Source organism: Pezoporus occidentalis, unplaced genomic scaffold (genome assembly GCF_034315485.1).
Source record: "Pezoporus occidentalis ecotype Australia unplaced genomic scaffold, CSIRO_AGI_Poc_V1 ctg18, whole genome shotgun sequence".
Taxonomy (NCBI): Eukaryota; Metazoa; Chordata; class Aves; order Psittaciformes; family Psittacidae; genus Pezoporus; species Pezoporus occidentalis.
Window position 1 is genome coordinate 1,165,403 of NW_026913640.1, and position 23,357 is coordinate 1,188,759.

Sequence of the window (23,357 nt, forward strand, 5' to 3'; positions counted from 1 at the left end):
TAAACATTTTTCCAGGCAGGAGCCAGGTACTCTGAAACAGGTCATATGTTTGCTTTGTAAATCATATAAAAGTCTCTGTGTTTATAGATAAAGTCTCCACAGATTGTTAAATAGCATAAATTATGTAAGTAGCTTATCTGATACACATACTTGAAATCTTGCTCTAATTTGTCACAGAGTCATAGAATTGTTTAGGTAGGAAAAGGCCTTTAAAAACATTGAGTTAAATTATTTACCTAACATTACCATGCCCCACCATTAAACCATGTCCTTAAGTGCCACATCTTTTAAATACTTTCAGGTATGGGACTCAGGCACATACCTGGGCAGCCTGTTCCAATGCTTGACAACCATTTTGGTGAAGAAGTTTTCCCTAATATCCAGTCCAAACCTCCCCTGGCACAACTTGAAACCATTTCCTCTTGTGCTGTTACTTTGGAGAAGAAACTGACTCCTACATCACTACAACTTTCTTTCATGTACTTTTAGAGAGCAGTAAAGTTCCCTCTGAGCTTCCTTTTCTCTAGCAGTTCCCCAGTTCCCTCAACTGCTCCTGATCAGACTTGTGCTCTAGGCTCTTCATTAGCTTCATTGCTCCTCCCTACCCTCTAGCAGATCAACACTCCCACCCAGCGTTTGTTGTCTGCAAATTTACTGAGGGCACACTCAATCCCCTTGTCCAGATCCTTGATAAAGGTATTAAACAGGTCTGGCCCCAGTACTGAGTGCTGGGGAACACCACTTATGACTGGCTATCAACTGAATTTAATTCCATTCACCAACCACTCTTTGGGCTTGACCGGGCAGGTTTTTTACCCACCAAAGAATACAGCCATCCAAGCCATGAGTGGTGAGTTTCTGCTCTGGAAAACAGTGCCAAAGGCTTTAGTAAAGTCTATTTAGACAACATTATAGAATCATAGAACAGTTAGGGTTGGAAAGGACCTTAAAGTCATCGAGTTCCAACCCCCCTGCCATGGGCAGGGGCACCTCACACTAAACCATGTCACAACTTTCCCCTTGTCTGCTAAGCAGGTCACCTTGTCATAGAAGGAGATAAGGTTAGTCAAGCAGGACTTCAGAACTAAATGAAGTGTTGTGTCCCTGTCCCTCTTGTTATTGCTGCTAGAAAAAAAAAAACTCTTTATAGTCACAGGGTGGGAGCACATCTGCTTAATACAGCATTTAATTCTGGTGAAGCAGAAGTATGTGAGCAAATGCCTTATATAGACAAAAGACAGAGGTATGCACAGCAGGAGATCTTGTCTGTTCAAGATAAGACATCTAAGTTAACTCCAGAGATGTTTCTCTCTACTGCCTTGGCTGGGCAAGGAAACAGGGCACTTCAGTTATAAGAATTTTTTCACCAGACATTGAAAGTGTAGATACAAGTTAGGCAACTTACTATATCAACTGCAATTTCTACCCTGTGGTAAGATCCTGAAGGCTCAGATCCCACATAATGAATGTCAGCACTAACTTTTTAATGATGTCTCAGAAGGCATCAATAACTTTTGAACGCTGTATGCTGCACAAAAGTTGCAATCCTCTCATCGTGGTTCTAGTTAAACTATTCATGAACTGACACCAAGGTATTTTTATTTTGAACACTTGCTAGAAGTAATTAACTCAAAGAGAAGGTTTGCTGTTAATGAAGTACATTGCAAACCTTTCAGTTCCATTTCTGTATCATCCTTAAAAGAAATGTTGCTGGGATGTTTGCCTCAAGCAGGAACAACCAGTCGTGCATATCCCTAACCAGCAGTGCACAGCCCTTCTGTTAGAATGTGACTGGCAGGAACATAAGCTGGCTTTCAGTTTGAAGGAGGCACTACTAATGCACTACAAGCTTCCCTACAAAATTGGGGTATATTTAGCACCATAAATTATTTTTTTTTCTGCTTACAATAACAATACATTTTATTATCAAACAATATTTTAGAGAAAAAATCTTGAACAAGGTGAATAAATAAGGTAGTGCACATTATTTCATTTTGAATGTGAATCTATAGCTATAGGAATTTACAGCCCTCTTTCCTCCCTTCTGGGGATCTGACTGTTCTTCCACCCCTGCAAGAGCGTGTAACACACAGCTAAGGTTAATTAGTTTTACTGGGTGATGAGCCCCAGACTGAGCTGTGGTGGGATTTGCCTCTGTGGGTTGCCACCGTTCCTTCTGTGGCCTCCGTTATCCATTCCCTGCTGCTTCCACTCCACTTCCTTAGGCAGCTCGTCCTTCATGATCACCACACCTTCTGCTGTAGCTGCAGAAGCAGCTGTGCTTCACTCCTCACTGCAAGTCATTTTGGCAAAGCCCAAGACTTTCTAATAGTTAGTATTTTTTCAGCTTTATTAACTGCCCTTGCAGCATGGCAGCTCATACAGGCATTTAACTCATAGAGGGGTATTTAACCCCTTTCTATTTTTAGTGTTTCCTAGCTCCCAGAACACTCTCAAGCAGCCCCTCCTGTGTCACTTGTCTTGTAGGAAGCTCTTACACAAAGCCTTCTGTCCTCCTGTTCAAGATCTAACCTTTTCGTGCCTGTGATAGGTTCAATTGGCCCAGGTTAGAGTGATAGCTTAACCAAGGCATATTTGAGCATGCTGGCTGAAACTTCTGTATGCTGCTAGAGTGTGATTTTTTTTCCACTGCTTTGCAGGATGCCCTCCATTAAGATAAATATTTATTGAATAATTAAATAAGACAGCCAAAACAATCTTGCTTTAGGCCTGTCTGTTGGTACTTCTAATCTACCTGCTCTTTACCAGATGTCCACAGTGCAATCTTCTCTTCCCTCCTTACCCCTTGTTTTTGTTGTGGGCTGTAGCTATCAAGAGTAAAATAGTAAAGCTTTCTGCTTTTGTGTTGCTTCATAAATTTCCTGCTTAGATCTGCCATAGAACTGCTCTATTTCTTATGCTTCAATGAAATTTTGAGGGCTTTTTAAAGTTTGTATTTGAGAATGTCTTCTTGGGATAAGAAAGGGAATTTTTCTTTGTTTGCTTCTGTGAATACAGTGTCATTCATTTCTTTACCTTAAAATAAATTCATAACTTCATTTTAAAATATGGCAACAAAGTAAGAATTATGCCTTTTGAGGGCAAAACTGCAGAAGAAAGTGCTACTGTTAGTTACAGCTTCAGTTGTCTGGAAAACAACACATCAATATCTGCTAAGTACTGTCATGGGGACTGAAGGAAGGATGGAGGGGAAAAGAGTGCATGCTGAGTTTTTACTAAAAGATTATGAAAAGCTTTCCAGTTTTGTTGTCTAAATAAATCAATTTTATTTCATTACTGTCATTAATGAATATAGACTGTAAGCAGTCTTTCTTTTACTTCTATGTTGCTTAACTCAAGGTAATTTCACTTACATTTATATGGTGCTAAATTTACAAGTCTTGACTTTAAAAGCAGTGTGATGGCATGCTGAACCACAGTAAACAGAGAGAACACTATATTTTTTTCAGTTATATTTTTGTTAAATTTGATCTCACAATAATGGAAGTAGATTATTTAGCAGGTTATATGTGCTGCATGTCATGCTTTGCAGACACACTCAGGAACTGATCTGCTTATGTGATATGTAACTGCTTAGGCAAATGCTTACCAATCCCCAAATAATTGAAGTTTCAGACTGTTCCTGTCCACATCACATCCTGCACACTCCACGTTAGAAGGTATTTCATGGATTCAATAGATCAACAGTTTTTCTTTCTACAATAATGCATATTTCCTGTGTCATGTATCTCAGTTTTGTACAGATTACTTGGATATACTTGGCCATGTCAAATGGCAGGAAAGATGCAGGAATTGAAACCTCTTTAAGGTCTACCTGTTGTGTATAGGTCAGCTAGGTGGATAAGCTCCTTTTGAACTCACTAATTTATAATCAATGGGTCCTAGAGCATGATTCAGCTGAACAGACACTAGTGATCAATTTAGTTTCCTAAGCACTGCTGACAAATGTTATTTGAGACAACCTATCTGAGATGAATAAACAGAGCTGGTAGGTATGGCACAATACATATAGGGAATATGTGCTGTTCTAGACAAGGAACCACAGGCTAGCATACTTCAGGACATCTGAAACATCACTAGATTTCTGCATGTAGGTAACAACTACATTTCCAGATGTAAGGTAATTTGTCCTTAGGATCCATAGACTGTATTAACTAGACAGTCATGGATGATGGGAGCATAGTGGAGTAAGGCACACTACTTATGTCTAAATTTAGGTGTTTCAGCGTCAGACTGCATCCCTGTTCTATGTTAGTCATCATGGAGAAGAATAGGCACTTCTAGAATATAATTTTATTCATATATTTTCATAATGAGATTATTTACCTTTTGCAACTACCATTGGCTGGTGAAGAGAGGTCCTGATGATTGTATTAGATTTAATTTTCTATAGCTAAAGTTATAATGGAATTTATTTCAACTTGGGTGCCCAGTTTTGCAACATTCAGAGATTCTCTGAAATGTTGTCATCAAGCAAAATGCCTTTTAGCATTGCTATTTTATACAGTCATTTGCTTCTCAATACCATATACAACAGCAACCAGCAGTATTCTTTAGGGAACATGTCACACAGCTGTGTGTTTTGGTAAGAATGGTTTCTTTACTCTCCAGTGATTTAACACTAGTCTTTTATAGCTCCATACAACTTTGTGTCCATTCTGGAGGTGAATTTCCCTGTCCTCTGTATATGTGGCTGAATAGCGTCACATAGCATCACAATAGCAGTACATATCATTGCAATAGCAGTAATTGACGGTGCCAGCTACTGAAGTTTCTGTGTTTGTTTGCCTCCTCTCTATTCTTCTCCATCAGTATATCCACTCAGTTTTCAGTTTCATTCTTGGCTTGAATTCTGTAATCTCTGTGGACTCTCCAAATAGTGTGGTTTATGCTTTTTTAAAAAACTTTTTTCTTTAACTCAGGTCCTGCCATTCTAGTTTGATATTTACTGTTTCCATTATTGTACTCATATAAAATACTCCTCTAGTGAAAGATGCAAAATTTTAGCAAGGCAAAAAGCTAAATAAATGATTGTTGAGATATTTTGAAAAAGTAAGACATTTTGAGGAAATATTTTAAGAAAGCAGAAACTTTTTTGCTAGGGATAAAATAGGCTCAGTTCTTAGCGAGTACTTGCAAACAAGCAAGGATTTAGGAATGAAGGATTTTGTGGAATGCTTTGAACATCAGGGGACAGCCAAAGGTAAATGCATATGAATAAGAGAAGAAAGAAATCAGAGCTCAACATGCTCTGGCATGTTCTCTATTACATCAAATCATAGGGTTTATGCTTTGAATGTGTTTCTTTCCTGAATAATATTGGAAAAGACGTGAGGGTCCTTAACATCTGTGGGAGAGAAAGACCAATGCAGCATGTCTGTGCTCTGTTTGCTCAAGTACAGGATCAAGCTCATTAGGCTTTTTAGGTGGATGAAGAGGAAAAGTAAACATTTTACTCTGCCTGCTGTGCAGAAAAGATAATAATATTTAATTACCAAGGTAATGTAGTCATTTCAATTAGAGGTTGTTTTAAATAGCTAACCTTAAGGGCTTCATTAGCAGCTCCATTATGGTTCACAAAAAGACGACTCAATTACACAGTATTTGACATTAAGACAAGCTGAAAATCTAATAGAAGGTAAAAAAGGTTTGACACATTATCAACAAAATTAGTTCAAGGCTTAGACTCTTTTTTTCTACCTTCTTAATAGTATGCAGAAAGAAAATAAAAATAGCCATTCCTGTAGCGTGTTTGTTTATGAGTCCCTGACTCGTTCCACATAATCACAGGTATTCAACTAAGGTACCAGTGTCAGCAGCCTAGCCTTGGGCTCCTTCATAGTCAATGGGAGGAGACAGCCATCTCCAACAGCAACTCAGGCCTTCTAAAAGCAAAATAAGTTTTGTCATTACCTATGTTATTTAAACTTCTTGCAGAGAAAACATGGGATAACTAGATGTGTTGTACAAGCTAAAAAAGAAGGTAAAATCCTTAAAGAAGAATAACAAGTAGGTAACATTGGGCCAAAGTGAATTTTTTAAAGTCTTGATATTCTGTTGTTCTGAGAACTTAAAAAGCCCCTTAAGCTGAAATAGATGAACCTGTTTACAGGAATCCCTTCTAGTGTATGGTGTGTTCTAAGGGTCTGCCTTAGCAGGTAAGTTCAGAGAGAAACCAAGTTTCCCACTAAGACTTCTTAATATTGTTTATATACAGTTACATATTTAGACCTAGTCTTAGACTCACTGTAGAGTTTGTTGGAGGGGAAAGGATGATCTTTAAGGTATCTTCCAACCCAACCCATTCTATGATTCCATGATTCTATAGTAAAAGTCTGTCTTGCTTTTGGGACAAGGCCTCACTCATGCAGTCTGGACAGGTTGTATTTGGGTTATAGAAATGGTCAAACAGTCTCAGATCAGCTCTTCCTAAGTAGTTTAATCTTTCTGGATGTGAACTACACACAAATTGAGAGCCAGCAATTTGAACAGAAGTATGCAAGCTTCAGAGTTCACTGGACTAAGGTCAAGAAAAAGTTATTGAACCTGACTTTTCAATGAAACGTAACTTCTCTTTGACCACCATTATCCAGTTATCCACCTTACAGAGGAGCTGGCAATGTGTCCTTGAAAGATAGCTTTATAGGACTCGTAACGCTTGTGCAGGTGGCACCTTCCTCCTAGCAAAATCAGGTGTTTGGGAGGTCACATCATGCCATGCTAGACTTTTTTTTTCACCAATATGCAGAGATTGGGTGATAATTTCAGATTTCATGTGGGCAAGTAAGCATCATGCAAAGCTACATTTTAGAGGCTTAGTCTGAGGAAAAAATTCTCAATTTTACATGAAGATCCTCAAAATTAGATGGAAACTTTTGCAGGAGATAACTGTTATTAGAGCTATGACAGACTGCAAGATTCCACTTGTGTTGAGCCATTTTTTATCATTATTTCCAAAGCTGGAAACCTGTAGTGAACTTATCAAAAATCAGTCAAAATCTTGAAATAAAAGACATTTTATGTGCACTAAAAAAAAATAAATATTTTCTTTCACTGCATGTAGCCCTATTCTCAATACAAATATATTAGAATCATAGAATTGTAGAATAGTTAGGGTTGGAAAGGACCATAAGATTATCTAGTTCTAAACCCCCTGCCATAGGCAGGGACACCTCACACTAAAGCATGTCATCCAAGGCTCTGTCCAACCTAGCCTTGAACACCGATATTTTGATATTAGTCAAATCAGATTAAAGGTGAGTAGCATATTCACACTTGAAGAATGAGAGATCATAATTTTCATTACCATAAATTAAGGTTAGGTCTTCCTAACCTGTCTAAAAACTTGCGCTTTGCTCTTTATTTATTTTTTATTGCTCTGTAGTCTGGGAGTAGGAGTACATTTTGTTTTCAGTGACCGATCTTTCCAGGTATAATCATTGCAAATTACAGTGTAGAAATGATGGTTAATCAAGACCTTATCAGTACTTACAAGTATATTGGTTTAAGTTGGCTTGCTTTTCTCTTGCAGCTTTTTCAGTTAGATTATACATATCTGACCACAGAAGCACTGCTTGGACCCTAACTAGATTTGTGGCCAGAGAGATGTCTTTTACCCTGAATTTAGCAAGGCTTTCAGCACTATTTATCACTATATTGTTTTATCCAAATTAGAATGTTACACGCCAGATGGAAGAACAAGTTAGGTAAAAAGCAGGTTGGTTGGTCAAGCTCAGAGGGTTGTGATTAATGTGTCATCCTCTACCTGAAGACAAGTAAAAACTCTTCAGTGCTGCAAGATTTATCAGTAACAAGGAGAAGATTCAGTCTTGAAAAGTTTGAAGACAACACCAAGTGAGAAACACCAGCTGATATCCTTGAGGCAGGGCTGCTTTTTAGAGAGACCAAGACAGGCTAGGGGAACAGGCTGACAGGACCCTTGTGAAGTTCTGCAAGGACGAGTGCAAAGTCCTGAACTTTGAAGGGAAGAAACCCCTGAAGTGACACAGGCTGGGGACTGCCTGCCTGGCTGCAGTGCAGAACAGGAACTGGGAGGACCTCCAGCTGAACAAGGGCCAGCAGCAAAGAAGGATAACCATTACCTGGGCTGTATTAACAAGAACACAAGTAGTGTATTGAGGTAAGTGATTGTCCCACTCTAGTCAGCACTCATTCAATCAAATCTTGATACTACATCCAGCTTTGGGTCCCAAAAACCAAAAGATACATCAATAAACTGGAACAAGTTCAGTGGAGGGCTACTGAGATGGTGGGGTTGGAGCACTTGAGGAGGATCTGAAGGAGCAGGGCCTGTTCAGCCTGGAGCAAAGATGTCATCAAGGGGAACCAACATCACCCTCCAGTGACTACAGGGAGTCATCAAGGACATGGAGCCAGGCTCTGTACAATGATTCATTGTGGAGGGACTATAAACAATGGGCATCCATTGCAAAAAGAAAAGGTCAGGCTTGATAGAAAGAAAAAGGTTTTCTCCATGAGGAAAGTCAGTCGAACAGGTTTTCCAGATAGGTTGTGCTGTCTCCATCCTTGGAGATTTTCAAGACTCAACTGAATAAAGCCTTGAGCAACCCAGTCTGATCTTATAGGTGACCCTGGTTGGAGCAGACAATTGGATAAGAGACTTCATGAGATACATTCTAGCCTGAATTATTCAGAGTCTGATGACAGGAACCATGAAGCTGTATGCATTGTAGCAAGCATACTTTGAAGTCTCTGTGAAGCTGTCATCAGGTGTACAGAGGATGACAGATACTTGCATATTTCTTCTTCTGTGGTGTTAAGAAATCTGGCCACATTAGTCTTTCTCATACATGTTTGCCAGTTTATACCCTGGCATTTCAGCTAGAAGCATAAAGAGAGAAACATTTTCCTTCTTCTTAACCCTTAACACCTGTTAAGGGTACCAGAAAGAATATTGCTGTTGTTAATATTGGAGCAGTACTCCAGGGATATTTAACATTAGATATAGTTCAATGAGTTTGAAATAACCAGGTGATATGTAATTTCAAATTATTAAGGAAGGAAAAGGATAGATCAGTATAAAATTATTTATTACATGAGAAGATAGAATATGAAAGTGTTCAGTTTATGGGTATTTCCCCCCCCCAGGAACAGGATACAAATACTTAGTAATAGAAGTAAAAGTAAGAAAAACAGCAACAAAAAAAAAAAACCCAAACAATGGATTATTTAGCAGTTGTATATTATTCTTCCTCTACAAAGTTTTCAACAAATATGATAATACATCTCAAAACAGTTAGGTGAAAATTACTACTCTGTAATTTTCAAAAAGAAAATTAAGGCTAAGAAGTTCCCTTCTTTTCTGCTTTTCTTCCTTCATAAATGAAATTAATGTAAATTGACCAGAGTCATAACACTGCCAATATAAATTCTCTGCCAGTACAAACATAAATATTATTCTCTCAGCCTCTAGTCCTTTGGCTTGTATCCTCCCTCAATTTCCATGGTAAAGTTGGGTTTTATAACAAGTCCAGCAAGTTCAGTAGCTCAGAAAAGGAAGAACATTTCCCCAAAGAAGTAGTAAGATATATCTGCCATCAAGTCTTTTCAAAACAGGAGGCGACTTTTTGCCTTTGTGAGCTGCCAAGAGAGGCTGCTTAGAGACTTAGGGGGTGTGTGAGTTAGATCCCTTGCTGGGGTTTCTAAAATCCCTCACTAAACCCTCTGATGTTGGGTTATCTTTGAAGTTCTGAAATTAAGCGCCAAAGGATCTTACAGTTAGAGTGCTGCCACTGTTTCCTTAGACAATTACAGTGCAATTTAGTTGACATTACATTTTAGTTGCCAAGTACGGTTTGTTTTGGCTGCCGTCCTCTCTGCCTCTCACTGAAGTGTTTGGATGATGGTGAAATCACGATTTTTATTGTGTTGATGGAGGCTGGAGTCAGGAGAGCTACAGCTTCTTCACGGTTGGAGCTCACTGGCAGAGAGTAGGCAGCGGTGAGTCGTAGGAAAGGGGGTCTCACCATCATCACCTCAGCGCTTAAACTTGGCTAGGGATGTTAAGGATAACAGGAAGGGAATCTGTGGGTATGTAGTGAATAAAAGACAGACTAGGGACAACGTGGGCCCTCTCCGGAGGCTATCAGAAGAACTGGCTACCCTGGATTTGGAGAAGCCTGAGGTTCTGAATGACTTCTTTGCCTTGGTCTTCACTGGCAAAGGCTCTGGCCGCACCACCCAAGTCTTGGAAGGCAGATGCAGGGACTGTGAGAATGAAGACCTTGGGCCCACTGTAGGAGAGGATCTGGTTCGAGACCATCTTAAGAACCTGAACTTACACAAGTCCATGGGACCTGATGAAATCCATCCGCGGGTCCTGAAGGAGCTGGCAAATGAAGTTGCTAAGCCACTGGCCATCGTATCTGAAAAATCATGGGAGTCGGGTGAATTTCTCGGTGACTGGAAAAAGGGAAATATAACCCCCATTTTCAAGAAGGGGAAAATGGATGACCTGGGGAATTACAGACCAGTCAGTCTCACCTCCGTGCCTGGCAAAATATTGGAGCAGATTCTCCTGGAAGGCATGCTAAGGCACATGAAGATCAACAAGGTGCTTGGTGACAGCCAGCATGGCTTCACTAAGGAGCCTTGGGTGACATGGTTTAGTGTGAGGTGTCCCTGCCCATGGCAGGGGGGTTGGAACTAGATGATCTTAAGGTCCTTTCCAACCCTAACTATTCTATGATTCTATTCTAAGGGTGTATCGTGGGAATAAATTTGACAGTTATTTGGTAAAGAGCAGGTTCCTGCTTCCCTGACTGCAGTTTTCAAGGGTTTTAGCATGAGACCTTTACAGCTGCAGGCTGGATATTGTGGAGAAAAAAAGATGCTGAGCATGACTTTAGCTCAGGAGACATCACCCAGCCTCCCTGTGGGTCAAGGCAGAAGTCCTCTAGCCAGATGATTTCATTAATGCCTGTATGATATGTATAAATGCAAGGGATCAGAAAGATACCTGTGCAATCTAAATTTAAACTGCACAACCCATAGGGTCTTCAGTGGTTTTATAGGTTTGCTTGGGATTTTTTCTCTGTATTCACTTATCTTTACTATACAATAAGTTTCTTATTCTTAATTATAAGATATGTCTGATTTTCAAATGAATTTCAGTTTAGGGAATCATGATTTCATGCATATGACCAGAATACATCTGCATAACACCACAAAAGAGTGCAAAGGAAGCAGAAGAAAATACTTCCTTCAGAGTACCAGTGAGCTATCTCTCACAAGAATTAAAGAGCATCTCCTTCCTAGAAATGTACCCTTTCTGACGTGCTGGAGCAGAACCTAAGGCACGCATCTTATGCAGACAGTGACAACAGCTTATAGGGTGTATTTCTCTGTCAGTGAACAAATTGTCTGTGATTTGTTGAGAAAGAATGTAGCCTCAAGCCTTCAAGGACTGGAACACAGCCTTTCATTATATCATTCCATATTTGCTTCTTCCACCTCCAGCTTTTTGCAAATGGTCATTTTCAGACACATTTTAAAATAAACTGTATTCCTTTACCTGGAACTATAAGCCAATCTATTCTACTCCATCTCTGTAAGAAATAGCTATGGATGGAAGCTGGGAAAACCAAGTCTCCTGGGTTATCCCAGGGTGTCTAGGAGCATGCAGTAAATTTTAGAAACACCAGTCTAACACAGAAACATATGACATAAGTCAGTAAAATATTGTGTAAGAAACTGGTCTTTGAGTTGTTGTCTGTGCTGCTAAATGAAAGCAGACCATGGCATGATCCTAAAACCAAGTGATACTGAGAGATTTGTATGCAAACAGGCTACAGCAAGTTGCAGATTCACCTTTCATAGAGTGGGCTGGAGAGTCCAAAAGCAGAACCTGGCAAGAGAAAATAGGTAGTGGAAATGACTGGAGTCCAGTGCTCAGACTCAGTCACTGTTTGATTTCTTCACTTTAGGTGTAGACTGAACATCCTTAAATGTTATGCATATGTAAAACTGAAGTAACAAAGGATCTTTATTGATTCATTGCTCTGGTTCTTCACCATGAAAGAAAACAGCAGTGCTCAGACATCTCTGTTTGAGAACACTGAGAGTGGTTCCAGGATTTCATATGTGATGCCAAACTATGTTTTGCCACACATAGCAGAACTTCATAAGGGGAAAGAATTATCCAAGGCCTGTTGTTATTTCTCCAGACTGGCAGATGCTGGATATACAGAATTGCTTTAACAGTTGGTGTAGGTCTCTTCCCATTATGGGAAATCACAGTATTTCTTAGGATTGTTCACAAGACAAGGTAAATTTCTTCAACCACAAACTATTCTTAAGTAATTATTTCATAGAGCAAGGCTTCTGAGCAAGCAATTATACCCCTTGAAATTCTTCCTGAGATTTCTATTCTGTGTTTAAACCTCAGAAGCTGTACACAGTGGCTGAGAACTGGCCGTTCAAGAGCAATGCCTCTGAACTCGTTTAAGGGAAAACTGTGAAGAAAAGTGGATGGTAAAAGTAATGAAAAAATTGAAAAACATCATCTCTAAATGTCAGAAAGAAGGTTCATGAAGGCCACACTTGACTGATAGAATTGATACATCTGTACAGCCTCAAATGCATTTATTTTGCACATGGTCACAGAATGATGCTCACTGATCATTATTGCCAATGACCTATCATTTCAGCTTAGTTTTTATGCAGGAACTGGGTGATTGATCTAATTTCTCATCCTTTAACATTCTCAGATAAGCACAGCCAAATTAAAGGAGAGAAATTTAAAGATGAAAAAAATTAAAGTATTTGAACAGAAAGAAAAGCAGATTGAGTGACTATATATATTCTGTTCCTAAGTATTAATGTAACTACAAAGCCAGACCTCCCTACAACGTTAGTAGAGAACTTTAAAGAGAAAAATATGCAGTTTATTGCTTTATTTCATTTGAATGTCTTTGTAATCATTCTGTGTTTTTGTTTTCCCCTCATCCCTCTTATTTTGTATTCAGTCAGCCTTCAAATGAGTGTTATGCTTTCCAAAAACTGGATTTACACTGATTTTGGGGAACTTTGGCATCTTCAGTTCTACACAAGCTTCACATAATAAGCAGTTACTTATAAAGAAAGTGGGAAACCTTGGAGATCAACATGACTCTGTTATTGGCTATCATATCACTTGGCTAGAACAGCATAAGCTTGGAGTCAAGAACAGTTGTGATCATCTCCATCATTCACATCAGGATGCAGATGGTACCTTGTAAAGCTAAGCTAACAAAGGGAAACATAAATTTTCCTGATGCTGATGGAAGGTGATTACCATTGCTTTTACAGGGAAAATAAACCTCAACACTATGACAAAATGTCACTGCTCCAAGGTTTCATTTCACATGACAGGCAAAGAGCCTGAAAACGGAAGGGAAAAAGAAAAAAGGATGGAAAAATTTTGTAGCCAGGTTTCTTCCATGTAGCTTAATATCATGCTCAAATCTGAAAAGATGTTCAATAAGACAAAATGAAGCCAAGACTGTCTTTACCTTGTTTGTCCTCTGCAACAAAATGCACAAATGAGGAACAGGGTGGCCAGATAATTTTTCACCAGTTAAACACACACTGCGTTCTGTGCTTCAGTTGCTTTCAACATATTTGCAGCTCCCTCATGACTTTTGAACGCTTGGTTTATTAATTTGTAACTTTTTAGCAACATGGCAGCTACAAAAGTAGACAAAGTGGTACAATGAGCTGGACGTGAGGGAATTGATTCTGTCATATAGTGGGATTGTAACTAACAGATCCTAACCACTTCTGGCTTGCCAGTTAATGCATAGAAGCCTTACCAATACAGACCGCAAAACCAGCTTGGATGTAAGAAACATGCTACTGGTAACTGCTCGTTGTTCTAGAGGTGTGGGGTTTTTGCTTTTGCGGTCCCTGGGGCTGACAACAGACTATTCTTTATTCAAGTAGCTATTTATTTCCAAGTCAGTTTGAGTTGATAACATGATTTACATGATCTGTATGCTATGAACAGTATATGTGATTTCTACCTGAAGAAGTTGCTTAGAATATATATTGATTTTAGTGTCCTAAAATGAACTTGGAGTTTTGAGATTATAAACAAAATGTGTTTATAGTGTCAATTTATTCTGTGTTAGAATGAATACTGGGTGAATGATCAACCACTATTCTCTTATCAGTTAGTTTATTTTGTAGAAACTATTGGTGCAGACAGCAAACTTGGTGTCAGAGCTATCTGAGGACTGCTGTGGGAATAATAAGATTGAAGTGACAGAGACCTAAGCAAATATTTTGACTGTTATGTCTTTTCCCTCACATATGATGCCTAGATCATGACAGCACAAATGTTTGGAACAGTTGGAATGGTATTATGTATTGTTTGGCAAAAATTCGGTTCAGTGATATGAGACAGGCTCTGCCTTTTTTGAAAGGGAATAACCAATGGTGAAAAAGATCTTGGTAAAACCTTCTATTCACAGAGAAGTAATTCAAACCTAAATAAATAAATTCAAACCCATAAAGACAATTACTGGGGCTCTTAGTAAAAATTTTGCTGCACCAGAAAACACTGATTGGTTTAATGCTTAATGGATTAATTGGTTTTAGGGTCATATAAAATAATTGGTTGAAAGCTATGTCTCAAGATCATTCAGTCCAACCTCCTGGTCAAAACTGGGCTAATATTGAAGATTAATCAGGTTGCTAAGAAAATTGCCCCACCAAGTTTTAAATAATTACAGGAATGAAGATTCTGCATCTGTCCTGGACAACCTGTGTCAGTGCTTAGCTGCACTCAGTGAGGATGAATATTTTCCTTAGATCAAACTAGAACTTCCTGTTCTAGTGAGGATGAATATTTTCCTTAGATCAAACTAGAACTCCCTGTGATGCAGCTTGTGATAATCCCCATCCTTTATTGTGGTCCTGAGAAAAGCCTGCTTCTATCCATACCCTCCCTTCCATTTCTGTAAGATAACTGTGAGTTCCCACTATGAATCTCTTTTTGAGTGAGTACACGCAGCCCCCTTCTCTCCTTGTGCATCATGGAGGCAGCCCTGTAACCTCTTTGAGGTGCCCTGATGGATTCCAGTTTGCTCATGCCTCTGTTGTAATAAGGGACCCAAACAGGACACAGCACTCCGCGTGTAGTCTCACAAGTGCCAAAGAGAAGGGAGTTATCACCCTTGTTGACATGTTTGCTATACTTTGGCTACGGCAGCTTGGACTATACTTTTGTACTGCATGGGCCCAGTTGTATTCAGCTTCTTACTCACCAGTTTCTCCAGGTCTTTTCTACAAAGCTACTTCCTGAACGGTGAATCACATCCTGTACAGTTGCTGTTGCACAGGGTTATTCCGTCCCAAGCACAGGACTTAGCATGGAAATATCAGTCATATTTTTTGTTTGCTATGCATGGAAATACACCAGCTAGGTGTGGAAAAATAGGGATGCAATATAACAGAAGCAAGTTCATGTTGTGTTATATCTGCAGATACTTACAATTAAAGGGGTTCTTTAATTGTTTTCCCCTACAAAACTGTTTTCTATTGTGGTGAGTCTAATACTTACCTAGAATGGGAACCAGAAGTGTTATGCCAGCATCCCAGTCCTGAAGTTTGGAGCTATTTTACACGCTCATCCCAAAACCCCAAAATTGATTCACGTTTCTTTACCACTGGGAAGTCTAAAAAGGTTATTCATGCATAGCTGATTCTGACGATCTGCATTCTAGTTTCAGTTGCTGTTGTCTTTTCTAAGAAATTAAAAAGAATCACTGCAATTATAGATAAGACTTGACTTATTTAATAGATATTTAATAGTTTTCTCTGTGCTGATTCATTTTAGTGAGAAGGAGCAATGAATCAAACAAAGAACTTCTGCTTGTGTTGATGTGGCAAAAGGAAATTTTAAATGTTAAAATTACAAACTGAAATGTCATTGTTTTTATAATAATATTCATTGATCCTTTTAATGAAGCATTTCAGTCTTCACTTTTATGTTTTCTTTTTCTTTTGTTTTCTTCCTCCTCATATTTGGAGTTAAACAATAGGATAATTACAGTTTTAAAAAATGGCATTGTATGCTGTTCCTGGTGAGAGCAGTGTAAAGACTGGATCTTATGATGAAAGCATCCTTGCTGTGAATTTGTTTTGTTATAGGGACCTGATCTGAAGGTTGCCCTTGCAATATACAAGCTGGTGTGCTCTGGTGCTCTGATCCCAAATGAGCTGCGTAGGTCCCTTAACGACACAGATGCAGAGATGAGGAACAGTTAACCCAGTGGTTTGGGTCCAGTAAGAATCATGATTATAATAATAGTCTGCTCCAGTTGGCACTAGACTTAGAGAGGATGGACCTGAGAAGATTCACAGGAATTGACAGGGTTTCTGGCCTGAGGCAGAAAACAGACAGTATAACTATACCCAGAGGAGTCCAGAACATGGTCCCTAGCTTTTAGAAAGGAAAATGTAGCGCTGATCCAGTCAATAGCATTAAAGCATTTAAATTGCAATTAAATGTTATTTTTCTTAATTAGCCAGACCTCACAGAGAGAGTGCTGAGATCCATAAAAGTAAAAGTATTCGGGGGGGGGGGGGAAATGCAGAAAATATGTAGTGATATCTCTAAAGGGAGAAACAATCTACCAAATTTAGGAGTCTGCTTAATGAGGCTGGGACTTGAGTCTGTCATTATGGCCAAGCAAACATGCTTTCACAACCAGTAGATAGAGAATTTTGACATCTAAATTTGAAGTTAAAATAACTAGAAGAGCTTGGGGTTTCATTAAATATCTGGGAAAATGTGTAAAATATAAAAAATAAAATGTTCTAGAGAAATAAAAAGTAATTTGGCTCAAGTCTTGCTGAACTGGAGCACAACCATTGGTAAATGTTTGTGACAGAGCATCAGACCTCAGAGCTAACATTTCTTACCAGTTTGGCTGTAATGGCAGTAAAAAACAGCACAACAGAGAATCCGGCCATAATTTTGAAAAAGTTTTACTAAGAAAGTTTATGATAACCATTCTCTTTTTTCTGCCTCCCCCCCAGAAAGATCTTTAACAGTTCCCTGTTAGAGAATGGTATTGGGGATAGTTTTCCGTGTTACAGCATAACTTCCATGTCAGCCAAAAAGGAAATCATTTTCCTTTGTCAGCTTTCGAGATGACAAATCACATATTTTTCTATGTATATATACTAAACCACCTACTGATCTCAGTATGGGGTTTCAATTTGTACCTCAGATTTTTTTAGACTGCTTTTGAAGTGTAAAAATGAGCACTGTGTTACAGTGGTTTTTTTTAATTTATTTGCATCTTTCTTAATAGAATAAAACAAATATGTAAAGGTAATACAGTGCTACAGTGAAGAACTGACTTCAGTTATTCTTTTGATATATTATTTATTAAAATATTCTTATAAAAGTATTATTTCTATAAAGAACATATATAGTTAATAGTATTGTCCATGTTATTTCATCTTCATTTATATTGACTGAAGGATATGTGTTACAGAAAAATTAAAGGTAAGGTTTAAACAGGAGTGAAAACTAAATTCTGAGATATGCATATGCTTAGATATCACTAGAATCTGGTTCTGCTATTATTTATACCAGATTATTTTTATTGGCACTGTGAATAATTCCTGATCTTCACCAGTCTCAGGGAAGAACCAGTCCCCAGCAGGACAACTAAGAGAATGAGTACCAAAACATTTTTAGATGGGCATACTCTATGAAGGATCTAAAGATGTGCAAAGAGGAATTATCATTATAGCAAAATCCCTCATATAATTACAAAATTCTGGAATCTATTGGAAGCAATTGTAATGTGAAAACATAAACTTGCTGATTGCTAATTATAGGGAGACAATGTCAAAGTCAAATAATATACAACAGAATTCTGACAGTACAAAAGATACTTTGAATACCTCAGAATGTAGTATCTACAGTTAAGGAAAGAAATATACTAGAGTGAAAATATTTTGGCATAGGCAATGCAGAACTGGCAAATTAATGTCACAGAGTATTTCTATTTTTGCTTAGGAGCTGATTACTTCTAGGTGAGAGGATATGTAATAAGAAGATAAGAAGACGGGGAAACAAACATCTATTGGGCACACTCTGGGGCCAAAAAAAAAAAAGAAAGAAGAAATATCTTACTCAGGAATTGGTCCATGAGTCATATATTTTCACTAGTTAAGCAAAGCACTAATCTGTATCTATCTAAGAAAATTGAGGTGAATTTTTTTTTAGGGAGATCCCTCTTAAAAAGTAGGCAAAAACATAACTTTGAAAACATCTGCTTTAACTGTATACCGAAATATTCCAAACACTTATATCTTGAAGCAAACAATATGAAACCTTGCAAATGCATTTTTCCTGGTAGAAAAGAACACTATTACTATTCTTTAAGACTATTTTCAAGGTGCTTACACTATGAGTAAATTTTCTCGTCTTTCACATCAGTCTGAGGCAGCCTCAGTGCTAGTGTGTGGTAAGTGAATATGTCTCTGCTAAGAGCACTGATGTTTCATTAACATACACCACGTTTGGATTTGGCTCAGGTTAAGACTTCTGACAAGATCCAGACATATGTAGAATCTTTCATTCCAGACTAAATAGCGTCTTCTACTGGTAGTAATCCCGGTGTTTTCAGAATCTTTTAAAAGTCACCCATTATTACCCACAAGGAACTTGGCTCCTGTGTTTATAAGTATTATCAAAACAATATAAAATCCCAAACTAGGTGCATTTAATTAGAATTCAAATCTGAAATTACTTGTGGTAATTGGATCAACTGCTGGCCATGGCCAAGCCCATCAGTGCCAGTAGCAGCACTTCTGGGATAACATATTTAAGAACAAGGGGAAAATACATGTAAGCAATTGCAGCAGAAGAGAGGAGTGAGAAGTAAGAACTGTGAGAGCAACAGCTCTGAAGACCCCCAAGGCCAATGAAGATGGAGGAGAGCAGGTGCCTCAGATGCTGGAGCAGAGATTCCCCTGCAGCCATGGTGCAGACATAGTGAGGCGGACTCTGCCCCTGCAGCCCATGGAGATCCATGGTGGAGCAGATACCTGCCTGCAGCCCAGGGAGGATGCAATGCTGGATCAGGGGGATGCCTGAAGGAGGCTGTGACCCTGTAGGAAGCCCATGCTGGAGCAGGCTCCTGGCAGGACCTGTGGCACTGTGGAGAGAGGAGCCCACACTGGAGCAGATTTGTTTTCAGGAGCTGTGACCCCACGGGAGACCAACACTGGAGCAGTCTGTGCCTGAAGGACTACACCCATGGAAGGGACACACACTGGAGCAGTCTGTGCCTGAAGGACAGCCTCACTTCTGTGCATGGGAAAATATTGGAGCAGATTCTCATGGAAAGCATGCTAAGGCACATGAAAACCAACCCTAACTGTTCTGTGATCCTATGATTCTGTGGCTGCACCCCTGGAAGGGACCTACGCAGGTCGTTAAGAACTGCAGCCCATGGGCAGGACTCATGTTGGAGAAGTTCCTGGAGGAATGTCTCCTGTGGAAAGGACACCATGCTGAAGTAGGGGAAAAGTGTGAGGAGTCCTCCACTGAGGAGTGAGACTGATCTGAAATCAGACTCCACTGTCTATTGTCTCAAAGATTGATATGAGAAGCTGAGATAAGACTTTTCCATCCATTGCCTCAAGGATTGGTATGAGAAATTGAAATGGGACTCCATGGACCATTGTCTCAGAGATGAGTGGGAGGAGTTCAGATAAGACTCTTCCACCCATTGCCTGAGAGAAGGGAGTGAGGAGTTGAACTGGGACTCCACCATCCATTGCCTGAGGGATGAATGGGAAAGAGCTGATATAAGACTCTTTGGTCCATTGCCTGAAAGATTGGTGTGAGGAATTCCTGCCCATTATCCCAAGAGTTGTTGCAGAAACCTGTGTGTGTGCAGACACCTGCAGTTGAAGAGCTGGGTGCAAGACCAGGGAAACTGGTCCACCAGGGCACATCGCCAGGGAGCCGTTGCCATGAGGATAACTCCAAAAGGACACCTCCGTGAGCACACTCTCCACCAATGACTACTACAGACCCTGAGGGACACCCTCCATGAGATATTGCCATGAGGGCAACTTATGAGACACACTTCAGGGGGTACCTTAAAGGGGACTCCAGAAGGATGCCTTCACGAGGATGCCCACCTCCGATGGACTCTTTGGGGGCACTCTGCTCCGATACCAACTACAAACCCTGAAGGACTCCCACCACCAACAATGATGACAGTAGATCCCCAGGACACTGATGGATCCACAGTGGTGACTATCTCTCTCTCTGCACCCTGAATCCTTGCTTCATTTTCTACCTTTTTTCCAATCTGTCCTATCACTATCCCCTTTATTACAATAATTTGCCTTTTTTTTAATAATAATTGTCTTTTGTAATGAACCAACTAATCGATTATGGTACTTGACCTCATTTGCATCTTAATTTCACTCTTGGGATCACGAACTGAAACAGGGTCCAGCATTGGGGTTTCCCCCAGTCAGACCCTGAAAAGGAGGAAGGAGCAGCAGAGATGTGTGATGAACTGACCATAACGCCCATTCCAACTGGAGGTGGGAAAGTGGTAGAGAAAACTGGGAGTGAAGTTGAACCCAAGAAGAAGGGTGGTGAGGGGAAGTTGATTCAAGATTAGGGTTTGTTTCTCATTATGCTACTCAGATTTGATTGGAAAAAAATTAATTTGAGCAAGTCAAGTCTATTTTACCTGTGATGGTAACTGCTGAGTAATCTCTCCTGTGCTTATCTTGACCCACGAGACTTTTGTTATATTTTCTCTTCCCTGTGTAACTGATGAGAGGAGTGACAGAGTGGCTTTGATGGGTACCTGGCATCTAGCTAAGGTCAACCCACCACAATAACATAAGAAAAATCCTTTTTTTAGCAAAATGCAACTATTCTGGTTCTCTTTGATGCATATATTGCTTTTATTCTATATCTCTTATGTCAAGTTATGTCAACTTAATATGAGCTGGTAGAGTGTATTTGCAGCCCAGAAAGCCAACCGTATCCTGGGCTGCATCAAAAGGAGTGTGACCAGCAGGTCAAAGGAGGTGATCCTGCCCCTCTACTCTGCTCTCGTGACACGTCACTTGCAGTATTGCATGTTGTGGTGTCCTCAACATAAAAAGGACTTGGAACTGTTGGAACAAGTCCAGAGAAGGGCCACGAGGATGATCAGGGGACTGGAGATGTTCTTTACTGTAAGGGTGGTGAGGCACTGGAATGGGATGCTCAAGGAAGTTGTGAATGCTCCATCCCTGGTGGTGTTCAAGGCCAGGTTGGACGGAGCCTTGTGTGACATGGTTTAGTGTGAGGTGTCCCTGTCCATGGCAAGGGGGCTGGAACTAGATGATACTAAAGTCTTTTCCATACTACCTATTCTATAATTCTATGATTCTATTAGTCTAGCATGCTGCTACTGTATGGACCTTTATAAAATAAAGCACTGGATAGAATAAGAACTAATGATAAAATAAAACTGTGCCATAACCCCCTGGAATATACTTAAAGCTTCTTTGAAAAGCTATCTGACAAATATTAAATATTTACAGGGCTTTTCAGTTTGAAATCAGCTTTTGAGGTGCATGTGTCTTACAGTCAGTTGGCTCCTTGAACTGAACTGACTGGGAATTCAGTCTTTATTGTGAAAAGTGAATTTTGGTGGCTTTGCACTATACATTTTACATAGAAAGAAGGGCAGGTTGATCCAGCCATATCTTACTGGTATTATCAGTATGAATGGGCTTGCACAGACGGTGTTTTCTTTTTTTTTTTAAATCTCTATCAGAAGTTGTTTATTGTAAGATAGATAGCATGGAAATAATTTTACAGCGGTAACAAAGAACTGACCTTTCTCCTTTCTTCTTTTCTCTGTAGTTTGTTGCTCAGCCCAACTGCCAGCAGCTGCTTGCATCCCGCTGGTATGATGAGTTCCCTGGATGGAGGAGGCGACACTGGGCTGTGAAGATGTTGACATGTGTTGTGATCGGACTCCTTTTCCCGGTCTTCTCTGTGTGCTACCTGATAGCTCCCAAAAGCCCATTAGGGCTGTTCATCAGAAAGCCATTTATCAAATTTATCTGCCATACTGCATCCTACTTGACTTTTCTGTTTCTGCTGTTGCTTGCCTCTCAGCACATTGACAGGTCAGACTTGAGCATGCAGGGACCTCCACCAACCATCGTCGAGTGGATGATATTACCGTGGGTCCTGGGTAAATGTATTACTAAAGAAAATACAGTGAAAAGTGTGTTGACCCCTGTGGTTTTGCCAAGTATTCCTGAGGGAGGAAGACACAGTAGAGAGTTCTGTCATGAATTATTGACCTACCAAAACAGGCAAATTGTCCATCTCCTCCAATACCTAGCAAAAGTAGTAACCAACTTGAGAAGACTTCAATAATCCAGTGTCACTACCTGATATATTACCGTGAGGGAAAATAGAAGATACTGGGAGTTCCTTCTTCTGATTAAGCAGTGCCCTGAAACTTACATATTTATATTCTTTTTGATATCTATTTTCTCCAGGCCAGAAATTTTTCTAATTATTCCAAATGTCTATTTTTGACACAGCATAAAACAGTCCTCATCACCAGCCTTTACTGTGAGGTGTGTTGTTCTTCTCTGGGTAAATATTGCTACTAACATTTTAAAAGCCAATATGTAGTAATATTGCAAAGGAATTAATTATTCTTGCAGGCTGCTTGGAATGACATTTCCTGCATTACCTTCAGTGGGTGAGATTCACATTTAAATACTAACAATTAAATCACTCCAGTAAATTTTCCCAGTTTTGTACAGTCGAGAAATAAGAAACCAATATAAAAATCATTAGTGTGATACATTACTTACTTAGAAATCAGTACTACAATGCTGAGGAGGAGCAGGGGGCTCTTCTGTGCTGTCCCATTCCTAGAGGAGATGTTAGGAGCCTTTCTGCCCTGCCTTCCAAAATATCAGGTGTCAGTATCTATTCAGCTTTCACAGTATCCAGAGGCTGAAGGATAATAAGAACATATGTTGACACATAGACCTTGACATGCCATATTATTAACCTGTCTTTTTAAAGAAAGAAATTAGAGCCCAGAGGAAAGGCACAATTTGAGAAGTTTAAGGGCTAGTTTCAGCTAAAGTCAGTTGTAAAATTTTGGTGATTAACTCCTCTCCAGAAAACATGCTGTGGGAAGAGGAAGAACCCCCATTGCCCTCAACCTCTGACACTGTTGTTTACTTAGGAAAGGGTTTAAGAAACTCAGTATCCCAAAGCACTTGTTTGAAGA

At 39.6% G+C, this 23,357-nt stretch overlaps 1 protein-coding gene across 2 annotated transcripts in view; it reads left to right on the plus strand.

The window, feature by feature from the left end:
• Positions 1-23,357, plus strand: part of TRPC4 (transient receptor potential cation channel subfamily C member 4) — a 143,223-nt gene that overhangs the window by 81,517 nt on the left and 38,349 nt on the right. For both annotated transcript variants that reach the window (XM_062614994.1, XM_062614993.1), the window contains one exon: positions 21,956-22,292. In XM_062614994.1, coding sequence (XP_062470978.1) covers positions 21,956-22,292 — 337 coding nt within the window. The remainder of the gene's footprint in view (positions 1-21,955; positions 22,293-23,357) is intronic.